The sequence below is a fragment of the Arvicola amphibius genome, chromosome X (assembly GCF_903992535.2).
Source record: "Arvicola amphibius chromosome X, mArvAmp1.2, whole genome shotgun sequence".
In the NCBI taxonomy this organism is placed as follows: Eukaryota; Metazoa; Chordata; class Mammalia; order Rodentia; family Cricetidae; genus Arvicola; species Arvicola amphibius.
The window spans coordinates 15589660-15605791 of NC_052065.1; the positions used below are offsets into that span (position 1 = coordinate 15589660).

At 38.7% G+C, this 16132-nt stretch overlaps 1 protein-coding gene across 3 annotated transcripts in view; it reads right to left on the reverse strand.

The window, feature by feature from the left end:
- The window catches only part of Wwc3 (WWC family member 3), a 109033-nt gene that overhangs the window by 34437 nt on the left and 58464 nt on the right, over window positions 1–16132 (reverse strand). For all 3 annotated transcript variants that reach the window (XM_038317241.1, XM_038317240.1, XM_038317239.1), the window contains 3 exons: window positions 3984–4113; window positions 2991–3140; window positions 393–466 (listed from right to left, as the gene is read on the reverse strand). In XM_038317241.1, the coding sequence (XP_038173169.1) occupies window positions 393–466; window positions 2991–3140; window positions 3984–4113 (354 nt within the window). The remainder of the gene's footprint in view (window positions 1–392; window positions 467–2990; window positions 3141–3983; window positions 4114–16132) is intronic.

Here is a 16132-nt window from a genome sequence, read left to right on the forward strand (position 1 = left end):
TAGCTTTCTGCATCAGTCTAAGTGATTAATGCCAATGTGTGTGAAAGACAAAAGTTTGCTTCCACTGGTCTGATGGATGGATTCTATCTGTAGGTTAGAAGAGAGGGAGGGCAGGAAGAGAATTGCCAAGTATCTCATATGATAGAGAAGGTTGCAGTAGTCTCTTATGATTTCATATCATCTAAACCTCAAATTCTGAGAGTTTTACATTTTAAGAATAATTGAAAGTTCACCAGGTATATTAAGAAGATATAAAGAATAAAGGACCTTTCTTTTCTATTTCATTCATTTCTTTCTGGTAAAATGTGGGCATATAGACTCTAGAAATATGCTTGGCCTTTTTATGTGGAAGAAAGAAAGCAAGCCCCAGGCTGTAAAAGTATGCTTCTTACCTTTTTCGGGCTTCTTCATACTGCCAATTAAGTCTGACACGGCCTACAAGTCTTGTTTTATCATCAAAGAGAAACTTTCCAGAACACAAGGAACAAAAAAAAGGAAGAGAAAGAATATTAGAAACATGTCTTCAAAGTAGAAAATTAACTTAAACTTTTGGGATATATATATATTGAGACAGGGTTTCTCTGTGTAGCTTTGGAGCCTGTCTTGGCACTCACTAACTAGACCAGGCAGGCCTCAAACTCAAAGAGATCCACCTGCCTTTGTCTCCCAAGTGCTGGGATTTAAGGCATGCGCCACCACACTACAATATATTTTTCAAAGGCCTAGATGTAATACTCTGCCGCTACCCTGGCTGGTGAGGGCTGAGAGGCAGGCTGAGAGGACTTTTACTTTCTAAAACTGGTATTATTTTTGTTTTTAAAACAAGGGATAGATATACACACACATACACTCATCTGCTGTATCATTGCAAATAACAAAAATGCGTTTCAGTTAACAGGCAGTTACTTACTTTAAGCTGACACAAAGGCAAAACACTCACCCATACTTTCAATATAGATTATCTAACTCCTCATTTAATACAAAATATGGCCAACCCTCCATATTTGTAAGTTCCACGTTGTAGATTCAATCAACCATGGGTTAAAAATGTAGTTAAGTCCACAACCACTCTGTATTGAATATGCACAGACATTTTTCTTCTGTCATTGTTCTTAAGATATGAGTATAATAACTACCCATATCACATCAGTTATTATAAATCACCTAGAGATGATCTGAAGTCAACAGGAGAAATTATGTGGGGTTCCGCGCCAATAGCATGCTATCTGACATATAGGACATAATCATTTGTGGGTCCTGGTATCCTATGGGGTTTGGGAACCAATCCCACGTGGACACAGTCAGAAAAGTAGATGTTCTACTCAGAAATGGCAAAGTCTAAATTAGACTAATTTCCTAAAGAAGGGGCTAGACGATGACCTTCTAAGGCTCAATGCATGAAAAGGGAGCCAAAGATAAAAGGAAACAAGGCGAGGTCTGGACTGGGGAATATCACCTATAAGTTATGTTTGAAATGCTCTCAATACTATCAGTAGTTAGGCTCAAATATTTCCATGCCAATTATATTGAAGGTAACAAAATATACACAAAACAAAAAAACTAGTTAAACCAAGATAACAGCCATAAGGCTGCCAACCCAGGGCCGACCCTTTTAAACTTCAGGGGCATGACAATTTACAGCTGTAATGGTAGAACCAGCCACCACTCCCAGCCTGACATTTTTAGAATGGCTTACTGAAATCATTAGAGAGCTTTGATCTTATCTGTTTTTCTCAAACTAATTAAGAGCTATAAATTCTAAATCAACTTTATGATAAGAAGAAAAAAATCATTTCCAGAACTCAATGAGTCTTGTGCTTGCTTCCTTTCTTCACTCCAAAATCTCTAGGCAAAAATGACAAGTGTTTCAGCTCACATACTTTTCTCTGTGTGGCAACTGTATTCTTTAAACAAAATATCCTTTCCCAAAAATGTCTAAATATACTTTGAGAAATAATGAGAATAAAAATTGAAACATTATTTCCAGAACACCTAAGACACAGCAATTCATGATATATACTATACTTCCTCCAGAAAGGCACTAATTTTCAAACTTTCAAACTACTAATAACTAAAACACTGACAAACTGTTTTTACCCCTCTCTCTTAAACTTTCCGTTATTTAATGGGAAAGGTAGCGTGCCTTACACTAATATTTTACCTTTACTTAATAACCCTTAAGGAAAAAAAAAACTCCTCCAAACTGCTTTCATGTGGTTGCAAATTAATTTCAAACTCATCTAATGATGTTATAATAGTATGTCTTTGATTATTAGCTACCCAGTTTCAAATGATGATTTTTCCCAATTTGTTTTTTGTGCTTTACTGATTATGAAGAAAGGGCATGTTAAAATTGTTCCAAGTCTCAAAGAAAATCAATTTCTTGACATTGTCTTAGAAGAACAGGAAATAGTAACAAAGTATAACCCTAACTGACAGAGCCACATAGCCTTTGGAAATCACAGCCTAAAGCAGAGATCAGTAATCTGATCCTGAACCAGGTCCAGTCCACTGACTGTTTTTTGTTTGCTTGTTTGGGAAATAAAGTTTTGGTGACAACCAAAAAGCTCATCTCTTAGGTATCATCCAGGACACCTTTTGTATTATAATGACAGCTGATCAGACAAGGAAGTGACTAGAAAGCCTGAGAGATTTACTATCTTTAAAATGATCCTTTGCAGAAATCATTTGCTAAGCCACACTCCATAGTCATGGATATAAAACAAACAAACAAACAAACCACTTAAGTTTAATGCTAGCAAAGCAGCTGCCATTTTTAAGACTCCTAATCATAAGACAATATACATTCTATACCACCGCACCATTACAGCTAAATGTGAGAAATATGATTTTCCTTTCAAATTTACCAACACAAAAGCCAAAATATCTTTGAAGTAGAAATGAAAAGTTAGATCAAATGTGTGACACCACCAACAAAGCCAGTGACTCCTCTTTGGGAATGTTCATGTCTCAGCTCTGGGTGATCATACCTCCCCTATAGAGTCAGTCTGAGATCCAGCATCACAAAACTGCTGAGGGACACCAGAGTCACCAAGTGTGCCTGTATTGTGAGGGAGATCTTGTAGAGGGTCCGCAATGGAGCAGCTATTCTTGAAGCTATCAGTAAGCTTGGCCAAGCTCTGGAAAAGAGTAAGGCAAGTTCTGTGAGTGGAGATGGCATGGTTTCCTTCCTTTAGAAACAGCTCTTTCTTTCTGGTTTAAAAGGGTCTACAGCCTAAGACTAGAGAGATGTCCCATCCTACTTCCCATTGTCATTATTTTTTTAACAAAAACATAGTTTTGATCACTTTAAAGAAAACTGTTACTCATTTAAGTAAAGAGAAACTGAGTCCTTCTGGTAACACACACATAAAATAAAGAATAGTTATGGTACCATTGTTCCTTCTTTTTAAGCTGTCATGTTCCTTAATTTTAAAAAATGGCCAAATCCCCAAATAGTAATTGGATCTGCCAAAGATGTATATCACCTCAAATTTTTTAATAGGTAATCCAGAGATAAAACATTTTCCAGACCACACATTTATAACCTGATTTTTTTCATTCATTGTGCTACCTGGTTATAAGTAATCTAATGTGGATTTTAGTATGCCCCAAATTACACTAAGTACGCATTCAGGCACATGGAACTTGTTTGTGTGGATATTCAAGAGAAATAGGATTGTTTACTAGTCTTTAAGCTTTCAGACCTATTCACTTCTGACATCAGTGAAGACACTGGAACCAGAATACATAAGTGCAACAGAACTCGGGCAAAAATGTTTTGGAAGGGGGCAGCCATCCTGAGTTTATATAAGGAAGAGGTAGGGCAGAATTAATATGCTTAATTAAACATGGTGTGCATGTGCTCAAAAAACACACATAAAGTACTCATGAGTTATATATATAGTAAATACATAAACTGTAATAAATAAATGACAGACAGGTCGGCAGACAGAGTTTCCAGGAGGCAGCTTTGGTTTCACCTGCATCAGGTCCCGCCGCTCCTTCTCGCCTGTACAAATGGCTTTCTTGATAGTACGGAGCTCACTCATTATAGCCTGGGCCTCATCCAGTTTGTAGTTGGTGTGAGAACTTGACATCTTCCGGTCAATCCTGTTTAAAAATAAGAAATTAGAGTTATTCCACATGAAATCATAACATCCTTTTAAACAATAAATATTCAAAAGAAATATAGAAAGATGAAAAATAGTTAAAAACAAGAGTTGGCACAAAATAGCAGGGACTCCATGAAACCTTCTGTCTTTGTGGCAAATATGAAGACCTGAGACCTAGCTGATGGATACCTGCTTTTGCTTCAGGAGGATCCTGTGTAGGGGAGGAGGCCCCTATTTTCTACTAAGCGTCAGACTTGAGTAATAGATAAGATTGTATATTTCCTCTTTGGGAGAATAAACAAAGTTTTTTCATTTATTCTCAGTATTATCAAGGTCAGTGGTCAAATATGTTTATTAAATAAACTTATGGCTGAGATATGTATACCGGAAGGGTACATGGAAAACAGCAAGAAGTAGTATGTTCCAATAATATACTTGAATAAAAATTGGAACCTCTTTTTGTGACACTGGGTACTTCTTTGTGGTACTTTTTGTGAACCCGAGACCTTGCACAAGCTAGGTAAGCACTCTACCACTACACTATATCCTCAGCCCTCAAAACTTGGAAACTTATGCCTTCTCCATTCATTTCATTATAGTTATCACATCACTATCATTTATACTAGCTACCTCCTTGATACTTTGCTGCAGTCCAAACATCCATTCAGCAAAACTTCTTTTCTTTCCCCTTCCTCTTTCTTACACTCTCTCTGTCCTCTTTCTGTCTGTTCATTCATTCAGTCAACCTATGTACATATAGGCATGGCTGGGAGTAGCAAATATAGAACACCAAACAACCAGACTTGGCTCCACCTTCCAATAGCAGGCAGTTTTGGGAGCATGTCCTCTGTCACGTCTCCTAAGCCTCAAGCCTCAGAAGCCTTTAAGGCTAAGGAGATGGAGAAATTGGTCCAAAGGCAGAATGAATTCCTTCCCTGGAAAGTAGCTATCTTACCTGACAGGTTCCTGGCCCACCATTACAAAGATTCTGAGCCTACTAATTTTGCCACAGGTTATCCTGAAGATCTGGATCATCCTTGTGGGTCCAAAACTACCTGATCGTCTACTACACAAAAATGCTATGAGTAGTAGAATTCCAGCTCCACCACTCATTAGCTGTTGGACCCTAGGCAAAGCATCCATGTCTTTTGATCTATTTCATTGTGTCTCAAATTGGAATACCTAACAATACTTCTCCCACAGGAAAGGCATACTATTTAAGGAGAATATGTAAGGAAAGGACTCACCTGGCAGAAGGCCTAGAATGTGATGTTTGTAGTAATGATTATTATCAGTATAATAAAAGTACTTACTCATTGGATAAAAGGTATTAAATTACAAAATTTACTCTTTTATTATTATTAATAAATTCCTTGTCATATGTGTAAGAGTGCACCAGAGCTGACCTGATCTACTGGCATCCTTGGAACAGAAGGATAAATACAGAAGCAAGAAACCAAGTTGGAACAGTGATGGAGGAGTGTCTATGTGTTACTTTCATTATTAATAAAGATACTGCCTTGGCCCTTTAAGAGACAGAAAATTAGGTAGGCTGAATAGACAGAACAGAATTGTGGGAAAAAGGAAACAGAGTTGGGGAGACGCTTCAGACAGTCGCCATAGGCAGTCGCCATGATTCTCCTCTCTGAGATGGACGCAGGTTAAGATCTCTCCTGGTAAGCCACACCTCGTGGTGCTACACGGATTACTAAATATGGGTTAAAGGAAGATGTGAGAAGTAACCAATAAGAGGCTACAGATAAGGGGCCAGGCAGTATTTAAATGAATACAGTTTCCGTGTAATTATTTTGGGTAAAGCTAGCCGGGTGGCGGAAAGCAGCCCCGCTGCTTCCCACTACAGAACAGGACAATAGATCTAGTCAGTATTTCTATGAAATCCATCAATTACTATGAACATTTATGAAAACAGAGCCTAAGTCTTTTCCCCAAGATAACAGATACAAATACACCACAGGATCCCACATACTGCAAGATGACAATCCCAAATCCAATCATAGCCTGCCTCCACAGGCACTTCCATAATGGATCATTCTCAAATGTACATTTCTACAAAGCAAAAAAAATTTGTTATACACTATTTTAATTATTTTCATGTATTTTTCAACTAAAGAGTTCTATACTGAAAGAGCATAAATTGAAGTTTGGACTGTAGGTACTGTTCTTTGTTCTCAAAAGATCCCTACTCTGGTTCCTTCACAACACCTCATCCAAATGATTGAGGTGATTAGCTTTAACTCCTAAGCACCTTGATGGTTGTAATAAACTTTAGCAATAAAACATGAAAAGTTCTGTCGAGTGTGGCATTCAGGCAAGTAGTCAGGCAGTGGATACAGGAGGATTAGAAGTTTGAGGCCAGATTAGGCTACACAGGAAGACCCTGTCTTAAAACAAAACAAAACAAAACAAAATGGGTGTGTGTGTGTGTGTATGTGTGTGTGTGTGTGTGTGTGTGTATGTGTGTACACATGCATGTGTGTTTCCCCAGCGTAGTATCAGCTTGCTATTCGGTGGATGAAAAAACAAAAACAAAAATCAATAGCAAAATGACAGCATCAGGCATAGAAACCCTTTGTACAAAAATTCTTTTGTCCTCAAAAGCAGTCCCACTTCTGACAAAATGGTTGGTTTTTTACTCTGTACTTTACTCACTACAAGTGGCTTGACCTGTAAGTTGAGTCTGAAAGTCACAAAAGTTTCTACTCTATACTTACTTTACTGATCAAATTTTCATAAGAAAAATCAATGTCATGGACTGAAGTTTTACACGGAGGATGCTGCTAAACTAAATGATGGGATAGAAAGGGAGCCTGGAAAAAGACTAGAGAATCACCCAAACAAAAATCAACTCCTGGTTCCCTGTTGTCCCTGAATGCCTACAGGTAGGACTGAGAATTTTGTCTATTCAACAACTAGCTCCCACAAGGTTAGAGGAGGCACTTGTAACACTAATTATCATTAACTGACAAATATAGTAGTTACTATTGAAAGGAAGTCTGTGGTCTCTGTAATATGTAAAGACCCATGACTTAAAAGTGGAAAGAATTCTCTGGTAGAGAATGCTTTTGGTATAAAATTACTGAAGGACAAAGTGACACACTCAAATAATGATGAGATTCTTTTTAGCCCATGTTCAGTTCAAGTGCACAAGCTGGCAGTTAGGTCCAGCTGTACACCTGGATCTGGAGTGTAGCTCACTGCTAGAGTATGTGCATAAAATGTGTAAAGACATAAGTTCAATCTCCAACACTAGAAAAAAATTCCCTGAGAGCTATTCATCTCAGCATTAGGACCCACAATGCAGGAAAACATAAAGCAGGGTCATCCCATGTATGTTTCTACTTTATGCACTCTTGAAAGAACCACAAGTCTCTAACAAAAAGGAAAATTCAAGGGCCATACATGTTAAACTGCTAACTGTCAAGAAAGTCACCAAATACGTCTTGTAGGCCTTATTTGAATAATATGTTCTGTATTAATCTTCTGATGAAAGGCTTTACTATATATAGTTGTTAATGTCATAAACTGAAACTTTTGTAGGCTTATGAAATCTATAGAAAAGAGGAAGGTCATCTTCAAACAAAACCCTAAAGCCAGGAAAGTCTCTAGGCACAAATGGCCACTGCCTCTGGTACTAAGCCTTCCTGTTGTTTCAGAATGAAAAACAGAGCAAGGCCTGCAACCAACCCTCACAGAAAAAAGGGAAACTTGACTATATTAATGTAATTTTCCAAGTTTCTGGGAATGGGTGTCGATAAACCATACATAGCTGTATAGATATGTTTCATTGTGAAGGCTACAATCCCACATCTGCTCCTCTAGCAGGTATTAATGTGGTGGCTGCACTGCAACTTTCAGCAGTTGCAGCATTAAAACTTGGCCATTGTTAAAACTTGTAGTGGAGCCAGCAGCCTGTTGTGACACTAGGTTGTACTAGGAACAGAGGCCACATCAAGGAAAAGAGACCCAGCTTCATCAGCAGCATGTGCAATTTAGCCCAACATTGAGCACTACAGAGGCCTCAAGAGAATAAAAACGGACTTCAAGGCCTAGACCTGGGCTCTGGCCACAGCTCTACCTAAGTAGCCATGAGACAGTGAAACACAATAAAGTTTAGTGACTAGTAAGATGGCTCAGAGTGCACTTGCACTCACCATCCAAGCCTGATGACCTGAATTTGGACCACAAAACCTATCAAAAAAGCCAAATGTAGTAGTGCAAAGTGGAGACAGGAAAACTCATTAGAAGCTTATGGGTCAGACGACTTTGATATGCGACACTTCAGAAATAAGAAATCGTGTCTCAACAATGTAGAAGGCAAGAATTAACTCTCAGAAGTTGTTCACTGACCTCCATATATGTGCTATGCTACCTGTATACCCATATTCATACCTACCTCTCTCTCTCTCTCTCTCTCTCTCTCTCTCTCTCTCTCTCTCTCACACACACACACACACACACACACGGAGGGAAGGAGAGAGGGGGAGAGAGAGAGAGAGAGAGAGAGAGAGAGAGAGAGACAGAGAGAGAGAGAGAGAGAGAGAGAGAGAGAGAGAGAGAGAGAGAGAGAGAGAGAGAGAGAGAGAGAGAGAGAGAGAGAGAATAATATGAGAGTAGCTTGTTAGACCCTGTTTCAGGGATACCCTGGAACAGAAATTCTCCAAAAGGATAGGGGCTCTGGGACATATCTCATCTCCATAGCTTTCCTATTCTGTATAAGGTTGTTTTCCCAGAAGGAAATGGACAGCGTCTGCTGTAAAAGGTGTGAAAGGATCTGGAGAAAAGACTCAGCAGTTAGGAGCACTAACTGGTCTTGCAGAAAACCTGGATTCAATTCCCAGTATGTTCATATGGCAATTTACAATTGTCTGTTACTTCAGTTCCAGAAGGTCCAATGCTCTCTTCCATACTTCTCGGGCACTGGGTACACAAGTGGTACACATACATGCAAGTAGGTAAAACTCTCATACTCATAACATATAAATATTTTTAAAAATGAAAGTCATTGGATTACAGACTTTCAAAAACTAAGCCTCTGAAAAATCATTATCAAAATAATTGCATATTATTACAAAATACATTGCTACAGAAACTATGTTATTCAATCATATATAATTATTCTGGACAGGTGGTGGTGGTGGCACATGCCTTTAATTCCAGCACTGAGGAGGCAGAAGCAGGCAGGTCACTGTGAGTTCTGGGATAGCCTGGTCTACAAAAGAAGTTCCAGGACAGCCAGGGCTACACAGAGAAACCCTGTCTCAATAAAATAAAAAAGTATTCTAATAGAAATAGCATCTACAAATAATTCAGCATATCAAGTAACTAGTAGTAGATGGCAGAATCATGCTACATGCTTTACAATGGGAATATCATTTAAGCTCTAAACAGATTTTTAAGATAATCATAATCCTCTTATAATGAAGAAGTTAAAGTTTGGAGCAATTAACTAAGTTAAATGTCTAGATAAGTTAATATGTGGCAGGGCAGGGATTCGATACTCATTCATACACTAAGCTTGCACAGCATCAAAGTGTAAAGTGATGTCCCTATCTGTGCAGTGTTGTCATATATAACTCACTCAGAGGGGCCAAAGTGCGACCAGACAGATATTTAGAAGAAGTAATATTTCACAGAAGTCAAAATGCTTTAATTTTATAATCACAACCAATAATTATCTAACAAAAACTTCAAAAGGACGAGATTTTTTTTCACTTCTGAAAATTTTACTTATCTAAGACTTTCCTTTCTTTTTAAAAATTCTTTGTTGGGGATGGATCAAATCTGAATCCCACCATTGTGAAAACTAAGGCAGAATGATCACTTTAAGTTATGGGCTGGATTACATAGTGAGTTTCCGGTCAACCTGAGATATAGAGTGAGCACTTGTTTCCCCAAATAAATGTGTATAGCAACTCTGGTCAAATTCAGATGACCACTCAATTATTTTGTCTTTTATAAAGCATCAGTATGCTTTACTTCATAAAGAAAGTCATAATATCTGCCAAAGAACTGCATTTTTTAGTTTTATTATTAAGAGTATAAATCTGTGTTTAGGTTCTATATTTCTGATAATAGAAAAGTGATCACTTCTCAGGAAAAATAAAATGTACTAACAAAGTCATAAGCTTTTATGCAGTGTAAAAAATATTTAGTACAAAAACTCAAAAGTCTTTAGTTTTCCATACTCTGTTTTGTACATAGCTCAGGACAGTTGAGTAGCTTGCTGAAGGTTAGAGCCTGTAAGAACTATAGTGAGAAGGCCAGAGAAGGCTCCTCCTATCAGTACTCATCCTTTTCATCATTAGGTTACCAAGACACTCACAGTCAAGGGCTCCAAAAGCCTACTGTGTCAAACCTGAAGGCTACTCATACACTCAGCCTTCAGAGTTTTTTTTCCCAAGAAGTAAACTGAGGGGAAAAAGGGACAAAATACTAGCTCAGATAGGGAACCTCATACAAGTAAAAGAGACATTTAGAGATGTTCATTATTAACCTCATATTATATTTCCCTAAGGTTTCCATTTTTGGTGATCAGTTGAAGAAACTGGTAGAATTTACTAGAAGAAGGATAAAACCTAACACCTTAAACCTTCATCTTTGAGAAAAGAGGTGCCAGTTCTCTAGAGCTATTCCATGTTAATACCACAGATTACAACACAAAAGAATAAATATTTTTGTTATAACCACCACATTTTAAATTAGCAGTTCTAGAAAGGGCTTATAATGTGCATCAGGAAGCTTTTGGCAGCTTGCTGTTAACAGCAGGTCCTGTGTGGAACGCTGGGTCTGTCCCATCACTGGAAACAATGTTCATTTTTGTTTCCATCCCATTTCTGTGTGTCTTACTGCTGAGTACTGCCAGAAGGGGATTGCACAATCTGTACCTTATGCTCATGTTAAGGGGGTACTGTTAATGGAACCCTATTCTAGTTGTACACAATTTCATTTTTTTTGGACCTCTAAAGCCTCAGACAGTAAGTGTTAACTCTCTTATCTAGTAATGCCTCAGCACGATATCAAATACTTAGAAGTGTGTAGTCATTCTCACTAAAGCAAATAGGTGTAACTCTATCCATCCTCAACTGGAAGTTCCTTACTCAACTGTAAGGCTGAAAGGCTCACAGAGTGGTAGGAAAGGACCTAGTAAAAACTGGTGATTGGACCACTTAGTGGACACTCCTTTTGGTAATGTGAATAGCAGACATAAGTAACAGAACTTAAGACCCAGGGCTCAAATGAAATATAATCCAAAATGTAAAGGAGAAGTAAATACTTGAGGAGTTAATAAGAAAGTAACCAGGCCAATTAGCAGATCTCCCTAAGATCCTGGCAGCCCAAAACTTTTGGACTGAGGATGACCTTCCCTCAAGGTTCAGAGGGCCCCAGTATTTATGGGTGAAGTAAATGACATGACAGCTAGCAGAGACCATGGTATCAGTCACTCCCACAGCACTCAGACTAGGATCCATTCATTATGCTGAGTTATCACTGTTCAAGAAATTGTCTGAGTCCTCCTGATGGGGTAGAAACCAAGGCAAAGTATCACTTGAATCATTAAGGTAGCCGGCAAAATAAAAATCATGAATCTATGGTTTTAAACAAAATGAAGCCAGTTTAGGGTCCACTTGTAATTGAGAGTTTGCCTCTTTCAATAGGATGGTTCATCAAAAATTTAAGCAAGATGTCACTTGCCCCAGAAACCCACAGAAAAAAAGGATGAACTTAGGTAGTAAGCACCAGTACTAAAAGCAAGTATCCCAGGTAGGCTGAGAGCTAGCAAGGTGGTCAAGAGGACTGGCATGGATGAATGAGATTGAAACTAGGGGCAAATGAAGTTGGTCCAGTAAACTAACTCATCAAACATATATCTTATATTCTAGCAGAGAGAGAAGGCCACATGAGAATCATAAGCTGGGGAGACATTTAAAAAGAATCTCTGTGGTTACTCACAAGAATCATGAATCACAATAGTGGTTCAGCTCAGAGAGGACAGAGAAGAATCTGTGAGAGAGATTGGGTGCCAAGTGTGGAAATATCACACCATAAACAACAAATATGGTAGTAAGGGAGTCAAGACAGCATTCTGGCCATCATACCAGTATCAGGGACACTGCAGTGTTAGGAGAAACTTAGCGTAAAGCCATGTTAAGTGGGCTTCTCAGTCCAGACAGCTCAGAATTAGCACAAGGCTCACTCTGCTCTCCAAATGGGGCACTACCAAGGGGATTCTTTCCATACTTGTAAGCATGCCTAGCACATTTTTATGTTTGCTCATTCCATCAATATGCTTTAGTTTTTGCACCCTTCTATTTGCCTCTGGACACTAGCAATGAGTCACATTAAGATAATTTTCAAGTTAGGTTCCAAAAACTTGAGGGCAACAGAGTCTAGTGATCTTTCACTGAAATAGCTCACTTAAGACATTTTTTTTTTCAAGATAAATAATGCTTCTATTTTCTGAAGACTTTTACAAAGATCCCTGAAGGAAATAAATGCAAGTGAATAATACCCATAGATGCTTTCATTCACCAATAAGAGAGGCAAAAATGCCATAGCTTGTCAACACATTCTGTTGTCAAAGTCATGGAAAACAGAAATGTTCACTTCCAGTGGTGGGAAGACAAAATGATGCAGCGTTGCATGAAAATTTGGAAATGTCCAATATTTGACAAATACATTTCATCCTGTGACCAATGAAACTAACTTTTAAGTACTTATCCTAAAAGATACACATGTACAAAAGGAGACAGAAAGCTTAGGGGAAATATTATGCATGGCTGTAGCAAGCCACCAAAGCCAGAATTCACTGAAAATCTGGAAAATCAAGAACTGAAATTTAAATCAGGGACAGGCCACACAAATTCTTTTCCTGAGCAAATCAGTTATCAGGAAAACAAAAGGAGAAGACTCACAGATGAAGAGATTTAACAGATACACCGCACAAATGCACTGTGTGGGCCTCATTGGAATCTGGAGCCAAACAGAGTGGGGAAACAAGAAAGCTCTTTGCTGATGGGTGCTTAGTAAGTGGGATACTAGGACTCAGATTACATTCCAAAAGGAGTCTGTAGCTTTAGAAAAAGAATTATTAATTAAATGTGATTTGGGGATTTGTTTCAGTAAGAACTTAGGGAATGAGACAGGGCTATATATTTGCTAAGACTAGACACTGTGGTGTTAAAACAGGGTGAGAGCTATAGGAGGCTTTAATTATATATTCTTCTCTCTCCTTTTATATGTCTTCTATCATTGAAAGCTTGCATTTCTATATACACACACACATAAATAAAGCTTCATCATTAATCTGGGGAATATAGCCAAGGCCAGCTCCCCTCCACAAATATTTACGGCATATATAGATTTAAAAAAATACAAAAGGTTCTTTTTTCCTCCCTTGGACTCAAGTATAATGATGGATTTCCTTGCTAGCCAGGAAATTCACCAAGATAAACAAGTCAAGTTTAAAATGTTATAAGCAGCCAAACTCCTGTTGAGGTGCTCTGAAGTTTCTGGGAAGCAAGAACAGCAGACAATTTCTGGAGGAAAACCTAAGGCTGCTGCCCTAAACCGTGTTAGTAATTAAAAACAAAACAAAACCATAAGCTTCACATTTACGTACAACACCTCATTTGTTATCTGAATTTAGAGTCTTGATTTCAGTGACAGTGGCATGACCATTTTTTTCCTCAAAATTTCTCCATGAAGAATATAAACATGCATGATTGATTTGATTGAATCTTAAGTGCCCAATCTTTAACAGCAGAAAATTAATTAGGATGTAAAAAAAAATCTCATAGTCATTGGTACTCAGGGTAAGGTATCAGCTTGTTTTTCACTTGCAAAAAATTTTAAGAGTGATGTAAATATCTATGTTTTCTCCTTTTCCTGAGATTGTATCACAGAATACAGTAAACACGTAGTGATAATGCAGCTTCCAACAGAGCAGTAACACGCTATTCAAGTAGGGCTCTCTCTGGGGAGCTCCTTCCTGAAAGGTGTTTGGAGCCTGTCTGGCCCTCTGATAGGGCACAGAAATAAAGGTAAGCTCCTCCCTCAGGACCAAGGCTAGGTCCACAATCTCCCCATCTACCTTTTGACAGGTATGTGTGGGTATCCCCCATGAGCTCAGGCATGCAGGAAGAGCCTCCCCTTGGAAAGAGAGAAGTTTACAATGACTGCTCCCAAGCATGGAGTTTGCTAAGACAAACAGAAACTAACTAGAATCATCATACCTCTCTCTTTTTAGGACCCCAATTCATGTCATGTCAGTTGCAGGCATGAAGTTAAGCTTCTCCCTGTGCTCATTCATACTACATAGCAGGAGAAACAGAGGCCACCTCCTATACTTGAGCCACTTACAACTACTCCAGGTGAACTACTTCCTGGCAAGGCCAAAAGGGAAGTCCATTTTCCAGTTCCCAGCATATTTTATGTTCGAGATTATTCAATCTTAACCAGATACTACAAACTTTGTATTCAAACTGGGAAATGGGCTATCCACAATGGGCCATGAGAAGCACTGGGCACCAAGCTCAGCAATTCCCTGAAAAAGCCACAGCCTTCAGGGAAAAGCACAAGAATTGGCAACCCTATGAGCTTTGGAGCTGCTGTACACCCTCAGAATCTTTCTGAACCATAGTTAGAATATTTTTTAAGTAAAAAAAACAACAAAAAATTAAGTGGAGCACAGCTTCCAACATACAAAGAAAGAGCCCACTATTGAAATGTCAGATTATCCCACACAGTAGAGTAAAGCTAGTAGGAGCAAAAGGCATTGAAAGCAGGAAAATCAACCTCTTATTTAACTACATAGTCCAGGCAACTTTTGATAACCTATCAAATTTATTCTTTATTCATCCCTTTTAACGGAATAGTCACAACACACAGGGAAGTAACTTGGAAAGTGTTGAGAGATCTGGAGGCTCTCTGAATGATGGGGGAGGGATGGGTAGATAAAAAGCCTGCACCAATAATACACTGAAAAGCACTGCATCAAGCAGACCAAATGAGCAACAAAGCCAGTAGCCAGGAAGCATACAGTGACAATGCAGCCTCCTACAGAGCAGCATTGAAGTTGGAGAAGGGGCTTGATTTGCTAAGACAAAACTTTTAAAAAGCAGAATAAAAACAGCTGTGCTAACTGACTAGTGCTAATTCAAAGAATCTCAGATTCCAGAACCAAAACCCAGGCAGACCACACAAACAGATTGCTCAATGCTAGTAAACAACAAAGAGGGATAATGACTTTAAAAGAGCTCAGATGGCATAAGCTGATCGGCTTATCAAAACCCACCTGCAGGGGGCATGCCTGGGTTTCTGAATAAACTGCCATCTTTTCAACATTCCTGGGAGTCAGGGTCAGAAAATGCCAAGTTCCCCCAAGCAAAATCCAACAAATCTTCTGTTTTGTGTCTTCCCTGGTACCCACATGACCTTAATATAAAAGGAACACATAAAGCAACCCTGAACCAACCCTAATCCTGGCTGACTACAAACGTCAGTCTCTGGCTAGATAAGTGGTTCACAAATTTAAGTACTTGCTGGATAATCAACAAACACGAAGACCAGAATTTTTAGAATTTCAATTACCAGAACCCATTTAATTGTCAGGTAGTGTGACAGCCTGCTTATAACTCCAGTACTCATAAGGTGGAGACAGGAGTTCTGGGTTCCACTGAGAATCCCTATTTTAATGAATAAGGTGGAAAGTGATGAAGACTCCTGGATGACAGCCTCAGGCCTCCACATGCATGACATGCCGGTCCACACACACACAAACACACCCCAAACACATACATATGAAAAAAATAAGTCAATCTCAATTTAATAATCAAAAATAATCTGATATGAACAGATCATACCCCTCACACAAGGCTGAGGTAAATACACACATCAAACACACTTATCTATTAATTCCCCATACAGATCAGCATCGCCCTCATATTGTTACAGTGTTACTGAGTGTGAATCCAGGATACAAAACATGCTATGCTGCT